The following is a 13,096-nucleotide window of genomic DNA, read 5'->3' as shown; positions in this document are numbered from 1 at the left end:
GATGTCCTACAAAGAGACAATAAAAAGATAAGACACCTAATTTTAAAATGGGAAAAGACTGAACAGACACTTCAAAACAAAATTCAAAGACGAGTTAAAAATTTTGACTATTTTGAAATTTTGAATGAACATCTGATAGAACAGGGAATTGAGATATGAGATTTTTTTAATAGATATGACTTAATATCTTGTTTTGAAATACATAAAAAATACCTTTTGTTTTGAAATACATAAAAGAACTCATTTTCCTCCACACAATAAAGATTTAAACAGGCTGAGAATCCTATTCAGTGAAAACTTTTATCATCTAAGAAATGTAAACTATCATTAGATATTGTTAGTGATTCAACTTTGACACTAAAGTATTCATTTTCTAAGTTTTGGATAGGTTTTACTGAAGAATATTTTAGTATAATTTATCTATATAGATCAGAATTTTCTGAATTTCGTATAACTAGACAAAATACAGATATAAACTAGATGTTCAGAAAGCTATAATTGTCATTCACGGCTCTTGATTTTGAGATTCTGTGTTCATTAATACAGATTCTTGTTTTTACAGATTGATTTTATATAGGTTAATGGTAATAAACGTTAATGTAAACTTATAAAATCCATTTAATAATAAAATGCTGCTTTTATCAATTTTATATTTGGTGTTGTGATACAAATTTGACAAAGTTTTCCACTGTTTTAAAAAATTTGAAAAACAATGCTGGATTTAAGAACTGCTAAGCATTTTACTGAAACCAAGAAAACCACAGACATTGTGAGGAGGAGGACAGATTCACCACGGTAATGGCTAACTCCTTACGTACACTGAATAGGACATGAATCACAGAGATGATTGTTTAACAAATATATACAGTTCGTACCCCATAGAATTTTGCATGGCATATTTTATTGCAATACTTACTGGTGCTACTATTTTTCCTGTCTGTCCAACTTGCATGTCGTTGGGAACAAAGCCAGCATCAACAGCAGCACGAGAAGCACCAACTAAGGGAAACAAATATTTGGCATTTTTTTAAGCTCTTTTATTCAGCTAGTTGGGATATTCACTGATAACTAAAAAAAAAAAAGAAAAAGACACTGATATAGTACAGTAAGAAATTTATTTCATGGGGCCAGCCCAGTGGCACAGCGGTTAAGTTTGCACGTTCCGCTTCTCGGAAGCCCGGGGTTCGCCGATTTAGATCCCGGGTGCGGACACAGCACTGCTTGACAAAAGCCATGCTGTGGTAGGTGTCCCAGGTATAAAGTAGAGGAAGATGGGCATGGATGTTAGCTCAGGGCCAGTCTTCCTCAGCAAAAAAGAGGAGGATTGGCAGTAGTTAGCTCAGGGCTAATCTTCCTCAAAAAAAAAAAAGAAAGAAAAATTTATTTCATAAAGGCCTTACTTTAAAAAAAAATCCCTTGTCTCTGATCAAGAATTCTAAAACTAAGTACTAGCACATTTTATACACAAAGCTTCAAGAACTGCCCTCTACTTATAACCAAGGATTTAAGATTTTAAATTTGGCCTAACTCCCCTGTTTGCTTTATCAAAAGGCATTCAGACATTCACAAAACATGTTATAATCTGTTTGGGATGTCATTATATAATACTTCTTTTATGTAATAACTTCACAACTTTTAAAGACAGGTACTATAACACCATTGCCTCTTTTGACCAGATAAAGAAAAAAGCAACATATAACACAAGATAAAGGTTTAACCAATATTTGCTTTAAAAAAAATAAATTAGAATTTAACTAAACTTCTATCCTCATTCAGCAGGAATCAACAGGCAGCCCCGTTCTTGGAGTAAAGCCACCTCACTCGCAGCAGGTGTGAATGAGCCTCACATCCTCTTCACCTCCAACTGGAGAGGACAGAAGAAGCCACAGACAATACTCACTACCTCCTAAAACTCACAGTCTCAACACCACTACCCATCTTGAGTCAGTCAGGACTGATCACATTCTGCCTTTTACTTACATCAGTCACTATAACAAGTCCCAGACTCAAAGGTTATCCTTCATAACCCATACACTGATCCCCATAATGCCCTGCATGCTCCCTAATCTGCACCCATCTCACACTCCTCCTCAATTCTTGAACACTTAAGATATGATTTCTGGAACTCACAGATTCTCTATATATTCCATCTATTTGTCTAGATGTTCCCTGAGGACAATTCCCCTGCAACCCGCTCCAGCAAATGTTGCTTTGTCTGCCACCATAGTCATACCACTGGGCCTGGAGATGGGACTCCTCACTGCCACTCTCAGAAAGTTTCCCCTCCTTCCTCCTTAAAATTAAAAGGCCTCAGTTTTGCTTCTCATGTCATCAGATTATATCAACCGTCTATTGCTGTGTCATCTATCACCTCCCTAGATCAATCCCCTTCATTTCTCCATGATTTTTAGCTTCTGGGTCATTGTCACTTTCTCCAATACTGCTCTCGTCTTAATTCTTGGAGATTTCAGCACTCTGGCTTCTCAGCTCCTTGAACAACTCTTCTCCAGTCATCTTGTCCTCCACCCTACCTCAGCCATACCCATGGTCATATCCCCAACCTTTCCATTACCAATATCCCTCAATAATCTCAATTTCCAACGTCTCTCCGTGATCTCCTCTTTACAGTTGACCTCCTTTAGTACCAAACTCCAACAATCCACTGACCCCACTGGGATTATATACCCCAGAGGGATAGTGAATAGAACAGTGAAATTCTATTCACTATCCCTCTCTTTCCTCATGTTCTTTCTTCTTTCTTTATCCAGCTTAAATTCTATGATCAATGACTCTAATCACTCCTTGCATTTGCCTTCAATTTCCTTGCCCTCCTCTTACATCATCACACTCATTTGGAAAAACCTCCATCTCTGGTTAACTGATTAAGCAATCTCTCCACCTTTTCCATACCTGTCCTCCTGTCGTTCAGCATGACTGGAGGAAAAGACCGATACTCAGCCATGTTTACTGAGTTTAACTTAAAAAAAAAAAATAGGCTTAATTCTCTCACTCTTTCCTAAACTATAATTTCATCTTTTCTTCACTCCTCAAACTTCCAGTACTCCCTAACATCTTCACTCTCAGCTGAGGACCTTGCTTCCTATTTCGTTGAAAAACTGTAACAATCCGAAGAGAACTTGCTCGTGCTCCAACTAACACATTCACCCATCAACCTGCAGCTGTGTCCATATTCTCTCTTGTCTAGTCAAGGACATTGTTCAAGCAACTCTCCCCTCTCTCCTATATGATTAATTTTTCCCTCTCAATTGAAGCATTCCCATTAGCATATACGCATGCTATTATTTGTCCCATCTTTAAAAAGTCCCTCTGCTGGTCCCACTCCTCCTCTAGCTACTGTCCATTTCTCTGCTCTCCTATATAGCAAAATCCCTCTAAAGAGTCATCTGTATTCACTGTTTCCCTTCCAGTCCTCCTATTCTATTTCTAAAACCTTTTCTACTAAAATTTAACACACATACAAAAAAGCACATAAATCACAAATGTACTGCTCAATGGCTCATCATAAAGTGACTACAGCCATGTAACCACTACCCAGAATGATTTTTTTTTTTTTGAGGAAGATTAGCCCTGAGCTAACATGCTGCTGCCAATCCTCCTCTTTTTGCTGAGGAAGACTGGCCCTGAGCTAACATCCGTGCCCATCTTCCTCCACAGCATGGACGCCTACCACAGCATGGCTTGCCAAGCGGTGCCATGTCCGCGCCCGGGATCCAAACCGGTGAACCCCAGGCTGCCGAAGCAGAACGTGCGAACTTAACCGCTGCACCACCGGGCCGGTCCCTAAGACGATTCTTTTAAACCCACTCCAATCAGGTTTTCACCCCTACTACTCCACTAAAACAGGTCAAAGTCACCAATGACCTCTAAGTGGCTTAATCCATTAGTCACTTTTCAATCCTCATCTTCCTTGACCTTCCTAGCAACAGCTTTTGACATAGTTGACCACTCTTTTCCTTACTCAAACACTTCATTTGGATTCCAAAATGTCATACTCTCTGCCCTGGTTTTCCTGCCTTACTTACCATTCCCGTTTTGGTTGTCTTCTCCCCTTCTTTCCTACCTCTCAACCTTACAGTGTCTAGGGCTTAGTCCTGGGACCTCTTTTTTTATCTACATTCAATTCCCCTTGGTAATTTCATCCAGTCTCATGGCTTCAATCATCATCTAAATGAAACTGACTCCGAAATTTATATCTCCAGCCCAACCTTCTCCAGTGAACTCCAGACTTCCTATACCAACTGCTTAATCAACATCTCTACTTGGATGTCCATTATTAGACATCTCAAAACTTAATATGCCCAAAACTGAACTCCTGATCTCTTCTTGGAAACCATACCACTTGGGGTCTTTCCCACTTAGCTAATGGCAACTCCATCCTACGAGTTGCCAAATAAAAATTTTCTCTCAGAATTTATATCCAATCTGTCAGGAAATCCCAATGGTTCTCCCATCAAATATATGTCCCAAAACTATTTCTCCCCACATCTATCGCTACTAACCTGGTCCAAACCACAAGCATCTCTCACTCAAATGATTGAAACAGCCTCCTAATTGATCTCCTTGATCCTGCACTTAACCACCTAGTCTATTCTCAAAATTGTAGCCAGAGTGATCCTTTTACTTTGTGTCAGATCATGTGACTCTTCTGCTCAAACTTTTCAATAGTTCCCCATTTCAGTCATAAAAAAGCAAACTCCTCACAAAGGCCTACAAGCCCTATGTGATCTGGTCTATTATTCCCAATCTTATCTCTTATTACTCTCCCTTTTTGCACTTTTCATTCCAGCCACACTGGCCTGCTTGCTATTAATCACACAGACCAGACATGCGCCTGCCTTAGCCAAGCCCTTTGCACTTTACTGGTCCCTCTACCTCAAACCTCTCTCTCAGATCTGCTCATGGCTTCATTCCTCAGCTCCTTCAAACCTTTGTTTGGGTGTCTCCTTCTTATTACGGCCTACTCTGACCATCTTATTTAAACTGCAATCCTCCCTCTCCGACATTCCTTCTCCTTTTCCTGTTGTCCAACAGCATTTAATATACTATTTATTTACTAATTTATTATGTTTAGTGTCTGCAGTAGGCAGAAAAATGGCTCCTCCAAAGATATATTCATTTTAATCCCCAAAACCTGTGAACATTACCTATGGCAGCATAAATGATACAAAGTTAAGAATCTTGGGAGAAGGTGCTTATCCTGGATTATCTAGGTGGGCCCTAAATGTCATCACACGTATCCTTATAAGGATGCAGAGGGAGATGATGCAGATACAGAGGAGAAGGTGATATGAAGACAGAGGCAGAGATTGAAGTGACACAGCCACAAGCCCATGAGTGCCAGGGCAGCCACTAGACCCTGGAAGAGGAAAAGAACAGATTTGCCCCCAGAGTGCGTGTGGCTCTGCCAACACCTTGATTTCAACACACTTCTTGCCTCTAGAACTGTAAGAGAATAATTTTCTGTTGTTTTAAGCCACCATTTTTATGCTAATTTATTATAGTAGCCATTTGAAACTAATACAAAGTCTAATCTCACCGAAGCAGAAATGTAACTTCCACAAGAGCAGAGAGACTTTTTGCTTATTTTGTTCACTGCTATTTCCCTAGCTCCTAAAATAGTGTCTTACATATGGCAGACACTCCATAGATATTTGTTCAATTAAACAATGAGTGAAATAAACATCCTCAGTGAAATGCAACCATCTGATTATAAAGAGTCAATATCATGCCTTTATTCAGACAAAACCATTACTGTTTCCATGGGTACAGATAGCAATATAAAAGCACAGGAAAAACCTAGAAAGTTATACACAAAACTCTTAAAAGGGGGAGGACAGGATTGAGACTTTTTTGTAAAAAGCAGAATATATTCATTTAATAGTGTATAATTAAAAACTAAAATATTTTTAGTTTTCTGATTTTTCAAAAAACATCATTCCATTCTCACTGATAGACCTTTAATAAGTTCGATCTTTCCTATAAATTGTAAACTATAATTTTAAAATAATGTTAAATGTTAACTTCTATTTGTATGAGATTTATATTAGACCACCAATAAAGAGAAAAACAAAAGCATTCCTGAATCTGAAGTAGGCACCAAAGCTACCATTTAAATTATTTTTAAATGAAAAAGACTACTAAGACTCAGCAACTGTAAGAGTATCACATAAATAATAAAAAAGAACAAAGACACCCTCTCACTGAATAAGTAACTAACGTTACTTGGAGACTAGGAAAAACTGTTTAAGACAGAAAAGTTGAAAACTAGAAAAAGCAAAATAATTTGCAGCCTTGAGTGACTTATATATAATTGAAATAATGAAGAAAAATATTTCACCGAAAAGGGAACATTTTTCTACTAAGGAAAATAACTTTACCTGCAGCATGTAGTTGATCCGCCAAGTCATATAACAACTTAAAGTTCTCTCCACTTTTCAAACCCCGACCTCATTAAAAAAGATGAAAAAAAACAAATTAAGCAAATATAAACTTGCTTCTATAAAAATTTTGTATAGAGTGAATCTTCATATTACACATCTGCCATATTAAGCATGCCATCTCCTCTATAAAGTCTTTCCTGACTTCTCCAATTATATTCCTGTACTTCTCCTATAAAGCATTCAACACTACTGTAATTAACTAACCAGTTAACTAATTGTATAATGAGTCTTAAAAATCAGTCTTCCCCATTAGAACAAAAACTCTTTAACTGCAGGATGCATAGCTATTTTGGTCACGGCTATATCCACAGTATTTAGCAAAACTTCATTAACTGACTGAATGAAATTATTTGAAGGGAAGTCATTTCACTAGTCTTTAAATTCCTTAAGAGTAAGAATACCCTGCCTTTTCCTCTGTTTCTCCAGCACTTTACAATGGGCCTTGCATAGAATAGATACCCAAGAAACATTTCTTGAGTAAATAAGTGAATAAATGAGTCAGATATATCTTTCTGAAATATTAAATGACTTCCTCTCGATGTTGCTTGTAATACAAGGCTATTTGGAAACTTAATTATTTTATCTGATGTTTAGTCTGGAAAGATTTTTAAATCATAGCAGTAATTATTTTTTCAAAAAGTCAGCAAGCTATAAAAAGTTTTTTTTAATAAGGAGCATGATATACAAAAAAGAAGCAAGTCTTGTGCAGTATTAACAGCTTTGATATTAAATGTGAAAAAACTTTCAAAGAGTTATTCATAGAGACCTAGACAACTCTGGAAGTCTTTCAAAGTAAAGGGTGGGGATCATACAACATGATCCTGAGATTCCCACCAGTCCTTTCTATGATTCAGAAGCCAACCATACTCTTCAAGATAATATGGAAGTCAGTCAACAAGACAAAGATACCAAGATGCAAAGCTATGGGGATGATTTGTACCATGCTCCCCCTAGTGCCACTGAAACAGATTTACAACAAAAAGCCCAAATTGTGTATTAAGGTCATGATTTCATTTTCCTAATTGGTAAAATGCCAATAATACTTGCATACTTCTTACATTTGAAAAAAGATCTGTACCTCTCTAAAATAACTATTAATAAAATCAAAGTATTTTAAGTTTACATCATCTTTTTAAATTAATACATTTTAATATTCCACTTACCACCAGATACTACCACTTTGGCACCAGTTAGCTCTGGTCGATCACTTTTTGTTAATTTCTGATCAAGCCATTCTGATATCCCCACTGGGGAAGTACTTGATGCTGCATACATTGACATACATATCACAAAACAATGACTATGAGTTCAAGTTCTATAATAATAATAATTTTTAGGAGAAACACACAAAGAATTAATTCCATGAAATTTAAGTTAGTTACTGTGAATTTTTGTCCTCCTAACTTCATTTCCTCTGATTTTTGGAAAGACTTAAAGAGACTAGATTCCAGACTTCACCTCATCAGCTATATGACTTTTGAGAAATTACTTAATTCTCTGAGTCTACCTGTAAAACTGGAATAATTCTCTCTCCATGGGGTTCAAATAAGATACTATATATGTTAAAGTGTAGCACCCTCTATACATTTGCTATTACTACATTCTTCCATTATATCAAATCTCCCAAGTATAATAGGAACAGTGAGAGTAAAAAATGTTAACATCAATATAACAGATTAATCTTAATGGACCCTCTCTCCACCACTTCTTTTGTTCCACCAAAGCGACTATCCTAGTACCAAAAATGACAGGAAAAAGATAGTTATGAATATTTCTTATTTTTGTATAAGCTTGGGAGTATCACTGAGATTCAGCTCTCAAATACTCTGCATTACAAATTTAACCAGAGGCCATCTCTAACCCTAATATAATCTGTAAACTAAAAAACAAGAAACACATACAAACTCCAACTGAACACTCACCCTGTTCCAAACTAGCACTACCTCCACTTGTTGCTGCAGCTTCAAAAGATGTTCCTCTGACAGTAAATACCTTCACTTTCTCGTCACACTTCACCGTACATAAAGCATTTCCTGAAATACACAATTTCTTTATTTTGTATTTATTATTTTTTTTATTGTGGTCATAATAGTTTATAACATTGTGAAATTTCAGTTGTACATTATTATTTTTCAGACACCATATAAATGTGCCCCTTGACTCTTCTGCCCAGCCCCGGGTCCTTTCCCCCGGGTAACCACTGAACTGTTCTCTTTGTCCATAAGTTTGTTTATCTTCCACAAATGAGTGAAATCATATGGTGTTTGTCTTTCTCTGTCTGGCTTATATCACTTGACATAATACCCTCACAGTCCATCCATGTGGCTGCAAATGGGACAGTTTGTATTTTTTTATGGATGAGTAGTATTCCATTGTATACATATACCACATCTTCTTTATCAAATCATCAGTCAATGGGCACTTAGGTTGCTTCCATGTCTTGGCTATTGTGAATAATGATGCAATGAACATAGGGGTGCATAAGTCTCTTTGTATTATTGACTTCAAGCTCTTCAGATAAACACCCAGTAGTAGGATAGCCGGGTCATATGGTATTTCTATTTTTAATTTTCTGAGAAACCTCCACACTGTTTTCCACAGTGGCTGCACCAGTTTGCATTCCCACCAGCAGCGTATCAGGGTTCCCTTTTCTCCACAACCTCTCCAACATTTATTTTTTGTCTTGGTGATTATAGCAACTCTAATTGCCATAAGCTGATATCTAAGTGTAGTTTTGATTTGCATTTCCCTGATGATTAGTGATGTGGAGCATCTTTTCATGTGCCTATTGGCCATCTGTAGATCATGTAGAAAATGTCTGTTCATATCCTCTACCCACTTTTTGATTGGCTTGTTTCTTTTTTTGTACTTCAGTTGTGTGAGCTCTTTATATATTATGGAGATTAACTCCTTATCAGATACATGCTTTGCAAATATTTTCCCCCAGTTGTTGGGTTGTTTTTTCATTTTGATCCTGGTTTCCTTTGCCTTGCAGAAGCTCTTTAGTCTAATGAAGTCCCATTTGTTTATTTTTTCTTTTGTTTCCCTTGTCCAAGAAGACATGGTATTTGAAAAGATCCTTTTAAGAAAATACACAATTTATTTTTAAAAAAGAGGAAAGGCAACAAAACAAGTATTTCTTTGAGATTCAGGATTTACTTCACAAAGACAAGGAAGAAGTAACTGTGGACCAGTTGTACCACCTCTACAGACTATAGGAAAAGTACCCATAACATGAAGAAACATATCAGTGGATATCTGTATAACCTCGAATGTCTTTAAAAATAGGACAAGTGCTGACCAGCCTGAAAGCAAGAAACTGGAATAGGCAGCCACACTAATAAGGTACACTATTCCAAAGAAGGAATATAAATAAAAGCTTCTTTCTCCAAAAACAACGCCATCGGTAACTAAACAATATGAGTTGCAACAACTTAATAAGAATGAAGCTACTATGCATGCTAAGGGAGGAAAGAAAGTGAAAACATAACAGGGCACAAAGAATAAGAATTATGATATTCCAAGACTCAAAAAGGATTTGAGACATTTCTTATGGATTAGCAATCACATTAAGAGTGACCTAAACTATGATCAACTATTTCTCCTCAAACACTACTAAAGATGAAAGACTTGAGAACTGACCATTTATACTAAAGGACACAACTTCAATCAGGAAGAACAAAGAGTTCACTACCTCCTCCGGCCTCTCTAGGGACCAGTGTGCTTAGCAAAACAGCAATCAACTAAAGAGACACTGAAATAAATTTCTTAATGTAGATGGAAATGGAGTAGAAGCAGCAAAGAAGATTGAGAATACTGTTTTAAAAAAAAAGTTTGATTACACGGAGAAAAAAGAACAAAGTTGGAGGAATCACAATGCCTCACTTCAAAATATACTACAAAGCTATGGTAATCAATACAGCAAGGTACTGGTACAAAAACAGGCACACAGATCAATGGAACAGAACTGAAAGCCCAGAAGTAAAACCACACATCTATGGACAGCTAATCTTTGACGAAGGAGCTAAGAACATACAATGGAGAAAGGAAAGTCTCTTCAGTAAATGGTGCTGGGAAAACTGGACAGTCACATGCAAAAGAATGAAGGTAGACCACTATCTCACACCGTACACAAAAATAAACTCAAAATGGATCAAAGACTTGAAGATACGACCTGAAACTATAAAACTCCTGGAAGATAATATTAGCAGTACACTCTTTGACATCGAACTAAAAAGGATCTTTTCAAATACTATGTCCTCTCAGACAAGGGAAACAGAAGAAAAAATAAACAAGTGGGAATTAATCAGACTAAAGAGCTTCTGCAATGCAAAAGAAACTAGGATCAAAACAAAGCAACAACCCACCAACTGGGAGAAAACATTGCAAATAATATATACAACAAGGAGTTAATCACCACAATATACAAAGAACTCATAAAACAACAACAAAAAAACAACCTGATCAAAAAATGGGCAGACGATATGAACCGACATTTCTCCAAAGAAGACATATAGATGGCCAACAGGCACATGAAAAGATGTTCACCATCACTAATCATCAGGGAAATACAAATCAAAACTACAATGAGATATCACCTTACACCTGTTAGAATGTCTATAATTACCGAGACAAAAAACAACAAATGCTGCAGAGGATGTGGAGGAGAAAAAGGAACCTTCATCCACTGCTGGTGGAAATGCAAACATAGTGCCGCCACTACGGAAAACAGTATGGAGATTTCTCAAAAAATTAAAAATGAAATACCATACAATCCAGCTACCCAACTACTGGGTATTTATCCAAAAAACTTGAAATCAACAATTCAAAGAGACTTATGCATCCCTATGTTCACTGCAGCATTATTCACAATAGCCAAGATGTGGAACCAACCCAAGTGCCCATCAACCAATGAGTGGATAAAGAAGACATGGTGTATATATATAATGGAATACTACTCAGCCATAAAAAAGAAAAAATCATCCCATTTGCAACAACAGGGGTAGACTTTGAGGGTATTATGTTAAACAAAATAAGCCAGACAGAGAAAGACAAACACCATATGATTTCACTCATACGTGGAAGATAAACAAACACATGGACAAAGAGAACTGATCAGTGGTTACCAGAGGGCAAGGGGGTTGGCGGATGAGTATATGGTGACTGACAAATAATAATGTACAACTAAAATTTCACAATGTTATAAACTATTATGACTTCAATAAAATTTGAAAAATTTTAAAAATTAAAATAAAAATAAAAAGTCTGCTTTTCCAGGTGCCACTTACAAAATATATTGAATAGTGAATCTAATTTTTATTGATCACTGGAAAAATCTCATTCTGTAAACTGAAAGACAAGAAGGAAAGAACTGTGCTTTGAATCTATCAGAGAGAATGTCATGTCATGGTCTAGTAGCAACTCTAAGATTTTTCTCAGAAACCTTTAAGATAGACCATTTACAGCAAGTGTATGACTTGTTTCAAAATCCTATCTTCAAGGGGCTGGCCTGGTGGCGTGGTGGTTAAGTTCGCACATTCTGCTTCGGCGGCCTGGGGCTCACCAGTTCAGATCCCAGGTGTGGACCTATGCACTGCTTGTCAAGCCATGCTGTGGCAGGCGTCCATATACAAAGTAGAGGAAGATGGGCACAGATGTTATCTCAGGGCCAGTCTTCCTCAACAAAAAGAGGAGGATTGGCAGCAGATGTTAGCTCAGGGCTAATCTTCCTCAAACAAAAAAAGAAATAAAGACAGACAGAAAATCCTACTTCAAGAATTAATTTCTGCTTTTAAAATTTATAAAAATTTAACATGTTTATTAATTATTTTCCTTGCGTACTCACCTGCATAAATAGTTCTTACAAATGTGTCGGGTGACTTGATCACAGTGATGTCAGAAATTGGGGCTACATCAAGTTTGGCTGCTATTCTGGGCAAAAGGTTCTAAAAGTAAAATAAACAGTGAGTTACACACATACGTGCTAATGCATGGCTATAAACTATCAGCAATAACATTCTCTAAATGCATATTCTGTAGAAATTTTAATTCAAATATACTTTACATGCATCTTTAGACATACTGCAACTTTAAGTACAACTTTTTGGACAGCCTTTAAGACTAAGTAAGAGCCAACCATTACTTTAACTACATTAAGAGTTTTATCAGTTTTATAGTAATAAACCACCTTCATTCAGTATGTTGAATTATGAGATATGATATTTGCTTTAACAAACATCACTTACAGAGTGTGACAGTTACAGATTACTGAATTTAGATAAGAAGAGATAAAAAAATACTCAGAAGAGCAGTAAAATTCTCAAATACTGAAAAAGAAAATACTTGTACATATTTACTTAAAGTGTATGAAAGAAAAATTTCAAAGACATTTTCACCTTTTAAAAAATCGATAGCATAAAAAAAGATCAAAACTAACCTAAATGTCCATCAACAGGGGATAGGTTTATAAATTATAGTTTATCCATATAATGGAATCCTATATAATCATAAAAAACAATGAAAAAGGAGCTGGCCCGGTGGCATAGTTTGGTTAAGTTTGCACGCTCCACTTCAGTGGCCCAGGGTTCACAGGTTTGCATCCCTGGCACGGACCTAGCACTGCTCATCAGGCCATG

At 36.6% G+C, this 13,096-nt stretch overlaps 1 protein-coding gene across 1 annotated transcript in view; it reads right to left on the bottom strand.

Annotated features, from left to right (window-relative positions):
- Positions 1–13,096, bottom strand: part of ETFA (electron transfer flavoprotein subunit alpha) — a 76,247-nt gene that overhangs the window by 40,034 nt on the left and 23,117 nt on the right. Inside the window, exons 5-9 of the mRNA XM_046650770.1 lie at positions 12,307–12,406; positions 8,384–8,494; positions 7,625–7,726; positions 6,399–6,467; positions 917–999 (exon numbers count right to left, since the gene is read on the bottom strand). Of these exons, the coding sequence (XP_046506726.1) occupies positions 917–999; positions 6,399–6,467; positions 7,625–7,726; positions 8,384–8,494; positions 12,307–12,406 (465 nt within the window). The remainder of the gene's footprint in view (positions 1–916; positions 1,000–6,398; positions 6,468–7,624; positions 7,727–8,383; positions 8,495–12,306; positions 12,407–13,096) is intronic.

This window comes from Equus quagga, chromosome 2, assembly GCF_021613505.1.
Source record: "Equus quagga isolate Etosha38 chromosome 2, UCLA_HA_Equagga_1.0, whole genome shotgun sequence".
In the NCBI taxonomy this organism is placed as follows: Eukaryota; Metazoa; Chordata; class Mammalia; order Perissodactyla; family Equidae; genus Equus; species Equus quagga.
The sequence above is the reverse complement of the archived record's forward strand: the minus strand, read 5'-3'. Positions and strand labels throughout refer to the sequence as shown.